This window comes from Penaeus chinensis, unplaced genomic scaffold (assembly GCF_019202785.1).
Source record: "Penaeus chinensis breed Huanghai No. 1 unplaced genomic scaffold, ASM1920278v2 CTG_2701, whole genome shotgun sequence".
NCBI classification, from domain to species: domain Eukaryota; kingdom Metazoa; phylum Arthropoda; class Malacostraca; order Decapoda; family Penaeidae; genus Penaeus; species Penaeus chinensis.
In genome coordinates, this window is record NW_025918108.1 from 5,001 (window position 1) to 15,000 (window position 10,000).

The following is a 10,000-nucleotide window of genomic DNA, read 5'->3' on the forward strand; positions in this document are numbered from 1 at the left end:
GTGTGTGTACGTGTGTGTGTGTGTACGTGTGTGTGTGTGTGTGTGTGTGTGTGTGTGTGTGTGTGTGTACGTGTGTACGTGTGTGTGTGTGTACGTGTGCGCGCAGGAATGTGTATCATGTGCACATTTAGAGTACCTTAACGCGCACATATTTATACATATGTGTGTGTGTGTGTGTACATGTACATGTTACAAACACAACAACAAAAAAACAAAAAAATTCTACAATTACAAGAATTTTTTTTTTTTTTTTTACTCTAAACCAAAAAAAAACAAGAAAATTTCAAAAAGACAAAATTATATACACATAAAACTTAACAATAATTCCTAAATAATTAATTTATAATACTAAAACATAATTAACTAAAATACAAATAACCATGCAATACAAAAAAAAAAAAAAAATAATAATTAATAATTAATTTTCTCATGCAATTAATTCGTTAGCCAAAAACCATTAGTATAAAATAATTAATTTAAGAGTTAGTTAATTTTAATGTAATTAATTTTTTAAGTTAATTAAGAAAGCTAGTTTTGGGAATTAATTATTAAAATCCCTTTGTGAAAAATTATGTAAATGATGTAAATAAATATATATGTAAATAAATTGTAATAAATGGAGAGAAAGGGGAAACGAATAAAAGGGAATAGGGGAAAATGAATAAAGAAAGGGGATAGGAGATAAAATTGATAAATAAAAGAATATAAAAGAAAACAAAAGGAAAAAGAAGAGGATGAAGATAAGAATAAGAAAAAAATAATAATAACAAAAATAATAACAAAAAAATAAAATCTATTTCTTTCTCCAAAAAAAAAAAATCCAAAAAAAAATCCAAAACTAAAAAAAACTAAAAAAAAAAAAAAAAAAAAAAAAAAAAAAAATCTACATCTATTCTCCTCAAAAAAAAATCTACATATATATACGTGTGTATGTGTGTGTCTCTTCGGGTGCAACAATCATGCAAAAAAAAATCATGCATATGCAGTCACACTCCCAAAAGTCTCGTGTCTCGTGTGATTTGGTGTCGAGAAAGCTTTTCTTTTTTTGTGTGTTATATCTATTTTCTTGTTCCTTGTTTTACATATATTTTTTTTCTGTGTATAGAGGGAAGGAAGGAGAGGGAGGGAGGGAGGGAGGGAGAGAGAGAGGGAGAAGGAGGAGGGAGAAGGAGGAGGGAAGGGGAGGGAGAGGGAGAGGGAGAGGGAGAGGGAGAACGAGAGAGAAAGAGAGAAAAGAGAGAGAAAAAGAGAGAAAGAGAGAGAAAAAGAGAGAAAGAGAGAAAGAGAGAAAGAAGAAAGAAAGAAAGAAAAAAAGAGAAAAAGAAAAAAAGAGAGAGAAAGAAAGAAAGAAAAAAAGAGAGAGAAAGAAAGAGAGAAAAAAAGAGAGAGAAAGAGAGAGAAAGCAAGAGAGAGAGAGAGAGAGACAAAGAACATGAATCCAAAAGACGAGGAAATAGGGAGATAGATAGATAAAAGATGAATAGATAGATAGATAAATATAAAGATAGATAGATAGATAGATAAATATAAAGATAGATAAATATAAAGATAGATAGATAAATAGGGAGATAGATAGATAAAGATAGATAATACCGTGACCAAAGTTTCCCAAAAAAAAGCATATTAACGTCAGCCATTTTATTAAAAACCCAAAAATGTATATATATACTTGTAAATAACTGTATATATCTATATAAATAAATATATATACACATAAGCAATTCCAACCTGCAAAAAAAGCGACAAGAAAATATATATACATTTCATTAGTAATTATCTGGAAGCGAATATATATATATACACTGCGTGATTTAATGTGCAAATACATATATATTTTCTCCTGTTGTGAATAAAATGCATTAGAAGCTTTTTCCCTCCACCAGAAAAAAAGGAAAAAATTTGATGAAAAATGGCTGGTTTGATGTCAAAGGAATTTCATACTTTTTTCTTTCTGTTTGTAATTAATTATGATTTTTTTAAAAAATATTTGAAGCGATGTAATGAAGAAAACAATTATATAAAAATCACTGAAGGATAATTTTTATTTTTAATATTATTATTATTATTATTATTATTATAATTTTTTTTTTTTTTTTTGGTGATTTTTGAAAGAATTTTCACTAGTTTTGATGTCAAAGGAATTTCATACTTTTTTCTTTCTGTTTGTAATTATAACGATTTTTAATTTTTTTTAGAAGGAATGTAATCAAGAAAACAATTATATAAAAATCACTGAAGGTTTAAATTTTTTTTTTTTTTTTTTTTTTTTTTTTTTTTTTTTTTTTTTTTTTTTGGTGATTTCCGAAAGATTTTTCACGAAACTCAATAAAGGAAAAAATTACTCGTCCAGAATTTTCCCAATCTTTCTTTCCTTAAATACGTTAAAAAAACCACCAAATAATACAACAAAACAAAACACTAAAATTTAAAACTCACACAAATAATAATTTAAAGAAAAGAACAAACCCCCCCAAAAAAAACCTAACAGAAACACCACAAAAAAAAAAGAAAGAAAGAAAAAAAATCCAAATATTCAAATTCCTTTGACAGAAAAAAAAAAAAAAAAAAAACCTGCCGCCATCTTTCCTTCTCCTTTCCTCCCCATCACATGCACGGTAAAAAAAATCACCCAAAATCACACCCATCCGTCCCCTCATCCACGCATCCTCCTCCTCCTCGCCTTCTTCATCCTATTTCCTCCTATTCCTCTTCTTCTTCCTCCTCCTCCTCCTCCTCCTTCTGTTGCTTTGCTTCGTTTTCGCTCATCAATTCCTCGTAAAAGGCTTGGAGTTGGTCCGGGTCGTCGCCTAGGCCTGTGGGGATGGTGGTGGACTGGTTGATTGTGGTGGATTGTGGTGGATGGTGGTGGATGGTGGTGGATTGGGGTGGACTGGTTGATTGTGGTTGATTGGTTGATTGTGGTGGATTGATGGAGTTGATGGAGTTGATTGTGGTTGATTGGTTGATTGTGGTGGACTGGTTGATTGATGGAGTTGATTGTGGTGGATTCGGGTTGATTGTGGTTGATTGATGGATGGTGGTGGATTGTGGTGGACTGGTTGATTGTGGTTGATTGTGGTGGACTGGTTGATTGATGGATGGTGGTGGATTGTGGTGGACTGGTTGATTGTGGTTGATTGTGGTGGATTGTGGTTGACTGGTTGATTGTGGTGGACTGGTTGATTGATGGATGGTGGTGGATTGTGGTGGACTGGTTGATTGTGGTTGACTGGTTGATTGATGGAGGGTGGTGGATTGTGGTTGACTGGTTGATTGATGGAGGGTGGTTGAATGGAGTTGACTGAAGGAATGGGGTTGATTGTGGTGGATTGTGGTTGACTGATGGATTGTGGTTGACTGGTTGATTGTGGTGGATTGATGGATTGATGGAGTTGATTGTGGTGGATTTGGGTTGATTGTGGTTGATTGTGGTTGACTGGTTGATTGTGGTGGATTCGGGTTGATTGTGGTGGATTGATGGAGTTGATTGTGGTGGATTCGGGTTGATTGTGGTTGATTGTGGTTGACTGGTTGATTGTGGTGGATTCGGGTTGATTGTGGTTGATTGTGGTGGATTGTGGTTGACTGGTTGATTGTGGTGGACTGGTTGATTGATGGATGGTGGTGGATTGTGGTGGACTGGTTGATTGTGGTTGACTGGTTGATTGATGGAGGGTGGTGGATTGTGGTTGACTGGTTGATTGATGGAGGGTGGTTGAATGGAGTTAACTGAAGGAATGGGGTTGATTGTGGTGGATTGTGGTTGACTGGTTGATTGTGGTGGATGGTGGTGGATTGATGGAGGGTGGTGGATTCGGGTAGATTGTGGTTGATTGTGGTTGACTGGTTGATTGTGGTGGATTGTGGTTGACTGGTTGATTGTGGTGGATGGTGGTTGACTGGTTGATTGTGGTTGACTGATGGATTGTGGTTGACTGACGGAATCTGGTTGACTGATGGAATGTGGTAGATTATGGTTGATTGTTGATTGATGGACTGTGGTTGACTGGTTGATTGTGGTGGATTGTGGTTGACTGAATGAATGTGGTTGACAATGGCAACTGAACGTGACTTATGAACAGAAATATGGCAACCCAAATCAAGCATATTAATTGCACATAATTTGATTGCCAAAAAAATCACGTAAATTATTCATAATTACGTGGATTGTAATTAAATATATATAAAATAAAAGGAAAGAGAAAATACAGAAAAAGAAATAGAACATAGGAAAAAATTGGGAAAATTGATAAAGAATGGGGGGAATGGAGACACTGGAAAATAATAATCATTATTGGGGAATAAATGGAAATAATTGATAAAGAATATATATAAGAGAAAGAAAAAAAAAAAAAAAAAAAAAAAAAAAAAAAAAAAAAAAAAAAAAAATGTATAGATATAAAATATATATATTTTTTTTTAGATAGATAGAGAATAAATATATATATATTTTTTTAGATAGATATAAAATAAATATATATTTTTTTAAGAGAAATAAAATATATATATAAGAAGAAAAAATATATAATTATAGAAGAAATTAAAATATTATTTAATCAAATAATTAATCAAATAATTATTCCTTATATGAAATTAACAATAAATAATATTAAATAATTATGAAATCAATATAAATATATATATATATTCCCTATTTCATTTTAATATTTAAGAAAGAAAATAGAGAAAAAAACATATATTTATATATATTAAAAAACAAAATATATATATATATATGAAGAAAAAAAAATATATATATATGAAAAAAAAAATATATATATGAAAAAAATATATATATATATAGAAAAATATATATATATATAATAAATATATATATATATATATATATGAAGAAAAAAAAATATATATGAAAAAAAAAATATATATATATATGAAAAAAAAATATTTATATTAGAAATCACACAGAGGGAATATCAAAAGGTGAAATGAATTAAAATTAATTAAATTCATATAAGGAATAAAATTTAAAAACAAATTCTAATTGATGAAACAAACAAACAAACACATAATTTTTTTGTTAAGGAAATAAATCTAACAATTTAACAAAGAAATTTAACAAAACAAAAAAAAAAAGGAATCACAGTTTTTTCTTAAGCAAATAACATTATCAATAACTTTAATAAATAACATTCTTAATAATAAATAAATAACATTATCAATTATAAACAATATTTATAACATCGTAAATGACTCTAATATCATTAATAACGCAACTCTCTCTCTAAAAATTAATCACGAATTCGAATCCCAATCACACACATTGCAATCACCTTGCACACATTGCAATCACCAGCTGTGCAATCACCAGCCGTGCAACAATATAAAGACTACAGTGCAATATCCTGCAATCACCACACATAAGGACGAAAATGCGAACCATGTTGCAATCACCAACTGTGCAATATCCTGCAATGACCACACGATCACCAACCGTGCAATATCCTGCAATCACCACACATAAGGACAAAAATACGAACCATGTTGCAATCACCAACTGTGCAATATCCTGCAATGACCACACGATCACCAACCGTGCAATATCCTGCAATCACCACACATAAATACGAACCATGTTGCAATCACCAACCGTGCAATATCCTGCAATAACCGGACAAAAGGTTATTGCAAGACCAAAGGCTAAAGATATCGGTGCAATAACGTCTTATCTTGCAAATTGCATGAAAATAAACAAAAAAAAAAAAAAAAAAATCACCAATCTAATTTGCAAGAAAAAAAAAAATCACCAGCAGATCTAATTGTTGCAAAAAAGAAGAGATGAAGATTTTGCAATATTGCATCCCATAAAACGCCCCCCCCCTTGTGCAACATTACGAAAATACCTGCAATTATTTGCATAATATGGGTAATTACATAATCAATAACCTCAAAAAATTGCAAGAAAATTACCTATGCAGTAAATATGCAAATGAAGGAGAGATTTTCAATAACTTATCAATCAATCAACGGAATCAATTGCAATAATAATAAATATGCAAATACGAAAAAAAACAGAGGAAGAAGAATCCTTGCAACAACTACAACATTGCAACATTGCAAAATACCCATCATGGTCTTCAACTTGACGCTTAAAACGAAATACGAAATAGGACAAAAAAAAAACGAAAAAAAAACAACAGAAAAAAAACTAAAAGAAACAAATAAACAAACAAACACAAGATTCCTTGCAACATTGCAACCTACCCATCATGGTCTTCAACTTGACGCTGCACATAATAAAATCACATACGAAAAAAACAAAAAACTAACAAAACAAAAAAAACTAACAAAAAACAGGAAAACAAACAAAAACCAACATTGCAACATTGCAACCTACCCATCATGGTCTTCAACTTGACGCTGCAATAATCAAATCACATACGAATTTGAACAAAAACTAAAAAAAAACACAAAAAAACACACACACAAAAACATAAGATTCCTTGCAACAACAACATTACAACATTGCAACCTACCCATCATAGTCTTCAACTTGACGCTTAAAACGAAATACGAAAACAAACGAAAAAAAAAAAAAAAAAAAAAAAAGAACAAAACTAAAAAAAAACACACGTAAACTAAAAAAACAAAACAAAAGGTAGAAGTTTCCTTGCAACATTGCAACCTACCCATCATGGTCTTCAACTTGACGCTGCACATAATGAAATCACATACGAAAAAAAAAAAAAAAACTAAAAAAAAAAAAAACAACATAAGATTCCTTGCAACATTGCAACCTACCCATCATGGTCTTCAACTTGACGCTGCACATAATGAAATCATCGAAGGCAATCTGTCCCTGATCGTCCCCGTAGCGCAACATGAGCGCATTGCACACGTGGTTGTTCAACCTGTAGCCTGCTGAATTGAGGGCCTGCCTTAGCTCGAAGGAACACAGGTGACCCGAGGAATCTTTGTCGTACAGGCGGAACACGTTCTGGAAAGAAGAATAAAAATAAGAGAGCGATAATAATGATGATAATGATGATAATAAGAAGGAGAAGGAGAAGGAGAGAGAGAAGAAGAGGGAGAAGAAGAGAGAGAAGGAGAGGGAAAAGGAGAGAGAGAGAGATGACAATGCTATAGAATTGAGGGCCTGCCTTAGCTCGAAGGAACACAGGTGACCCGAGGAATCTTTGTCGTACAGGCGGAACACGTTCTGGAAAGAAGAATAAAAATAAGAGAGAGATAATAATGATGATAATGATGATAATAAGAAGGAGAAGGAGAAGAAGAGGGAGAAGAAGAGGGAGAAGGAGAAGAAGAAGAAGAAGAAGAAGAAGAAGAAGAAGAGGAAGAAGAGGAAGAAGAGGAAGAGGGAGATGATAATGATGATAATAAGAGAGAGATAATGATAATAATAATAAGAAGAAAAGGGAGAAGAAGAGAGAGATGATAAAGATCGAAGAAGACAAAGACGAATAGGACGAAGAAAACGTAGAAGACAAAGAAAACGAAGGAGAAGAAGACAAAAAGAAAAAACACGCAAAAAACGACCCAATTCACCTTCCAGACGCGGATGTCCGTCCACAGCCGAGAATTGAAGAAGAAGAAGACGAAAGAGACGAAGAAGAAGACGAAGAAGACAAAGAAGACAAAGAAAACGAAGAAAACGAAGACGACAAAAAGACTGAAAAAGAAGGAAAAATACGCAAAAACCACCACAGAATCGACGTCTCCCTCACCTTCCAGACGCGGATGTCCGTCCACAGCCGAGAATTGAAGAAGAAGAAGAGGAAGAAGACAAAGACGAATAGGACGAAGAAAACGAAGAAAACGGAGAACACGAAGAGATTGACAAAGAGACCGAACCAAAAGAAAAAAGAAAAAGAAAATACCTTCCAGACGCGGATGTCCGTCCACAGCCGAGAATTGAAGAAGAAGACGAATAAGAGGAAGAAGAAGAAGACAAAGACAACGAAGAAGACGTAGAAGACAAAGAAGACAAAGAAGACAAAGAAGACAAAGAAGAAGAAAGACGAACAAGAGGAAGAAGAGGAAGAAGATAATAAAACACGGCCTGCTTTACCTTCCAGACGCGGATGTCCGTCCACAGCCGAGAATTGAAGAAGAAGAAGACGAAAGAGACGAAGAAGAAGACGAAGAAGACAAAGAAGACAAAGAAAACGAAGAAAACGAAGACGACAAAAAGACTGAAAAAGAAGGAAAAATACGCAAAAACCACCACAGAATCGACGTCTCCCTCACCTTCCAGACGCGGATGTCCGTCCACAGCCGAGAATTGAAGAAGAAGAAGAGGAAGAAGACAAAGACGAATAGGACGAAGAAAACGAAGAAAACGGAGAACACGAAGAGATTGACAAAGAGACCGAACCAAAAGAAAAAAGAAAAAGAAAATACCTTCCAGACGCGGATGTCCGTCCACAGCCGAGAATTGAAGAAGAAGACGAATAAGAGGAAGAAGAAGAAGACAAAGACAACGAAGAAGACGTAGAAGACAAAGAAGACAAAGAAGACAAAGAAGACAAAGAAGAAGAAAGACGAAGAAGAGGAAGAAGAGGAAGAAGATAATAAAACACGGCCTGCTTTACCTTCCAGACGCGGATGTCCGTCCACAGCCGAGAATTGAAGAAGAAGAAGACGAAAAAGACGAAGAAGAAGACGAAGAAGACAAAGAAGACAAAGCAAACGAAGAAAACGAAGACGACAAAAAGACTGAAAAAGAAGGAAAAATACGCAAAAACCACCACAGAATCGACGTCTCCCTCACCTTCCAGACGCGGATGTCCGTCCACAGCCGAGAATTGAAGAAGAAGAAGAGGAAGAAGACAAAGACGAATAGGACGAAGAAAACGAAGAAAACGGAGAACACGAAGAGATTGACAAAGAGACCGAACCAAAAGAAAAAAGAAAAAGAAAATACCTTCCAGACGCGGATGTCCGTCCACAGCCGAGAATTGAAGAAGAAGACGAATAAGAGGAAGAAGAAGAAGACAAAGACAACGAAGAAGACGTAGAAGACAAAGAAGACAAAGAAGACAAAGAAGAAGAAAGACGAAGAAGAGGAAGAAGATAATAAAACACGGCCTGCTTTACCTTCCAGACGCGGATGTCCGTCCACAGCAGACAAAGAAGACGAAAGAGAATAGAAAAGAGAAAAGAAAACGAAGAAGAGGAAGAAGACGACGTAGAAGAAGAAGAAGAAGAAAACGAAAGAGACCGAAAAAGAAACCTGCTTTACCTTCCAGACGCGGATGTCCGTCCACAGCCGAGAATTGAAGAAGAAGAAGAAGAAGAAGAAGAAGAAGGAGACGAAGAAGACAAAGAAAACGAAGGAGAAGAAGACAAAAAGACCAAAAACACGCAAAAAACGACCCAATTCACCTTCCAGACGCGGATGTCCGTCCACAGCCGAGAATTGAAGAAGAAGAAGACGAAAGAGACGAAGAAGAAGACGAAGAAGACAAAGAAGACAAAGAAAACGAAGGAGAAGAAGACAAAAAGACCAAAAACACGCAAAAAACGACCCAATTCACCTTCCAGACGCGGATGTCCGTCCACAGCCGAGAATTGAAGAAGAAGAAGACGAAAGAGACGAAGAAGACAAAGAAGACAAAGAAAACGAAGGAGAAGAAGACAAAGAGACCGAAAAAGGAAAAAATACTCATAAACACGGCCTCCTTTTCGCCTCCCTCACCTTCCAGACGCGGATGTCCGTCCACAGCTGCAGGAACTCGTGCAGACCCAACTTGCCCGAGCGGTCCACGTCCATCATGGCGATCATGGCCCGACACACGTCCTTGGAAAAGCCCTCGAAGTTGAATTCTGTTGGGAGGAGGGAGAGGGGGAAGAAGGAAGGGAGGTAGGGGAGAGAGGGTGGGGGTGAGGGGGAGGATGGGAGGGAGGTGGGGGGAGGGAGGGGGAGAGGGAAGGGTAGGGGGGTGGGGAGAGGGTGGATTGGAGGGGGAGGGTGGGGGGGAGGGTAGGGGGGTGGGGAGAGGGTGGATTGGAGGGGGAGGGT

At 35.4% G+C, this 10,000-nt stretch overlaps 1 protein-coding gene across 4 annotated transcripts in view; it reads right to left on the reverse strand.

Moving 5' to 3' along the window:
* The window catches only part of LOC125024669 (calpain-A-like), a gene marked incomplete at its 5' end in the record, with an annotated part of 16,088 nt that overhangs the window by 1,108 nt on the left and 4,980 nt on the right, over nt 1–10,000 (reverse strand). Inside the window, 3 exon segments of one of the 4 annotated variants that reach the window (XR_007114790.1) lie at nt 2,642–2,813; nt 6,760–6,955; nt 9,677–9,804. Coding sequence is in view for 2 of the 4 variants with exons in the window: in XM_047612466.1 (XP_047468422.1) it covers nt 2,701–2,813; nt 6,760–6,955; nt 9,677–9,804 (437 nt within the window). 4 annotated transcript variants of the gene reach the window in all.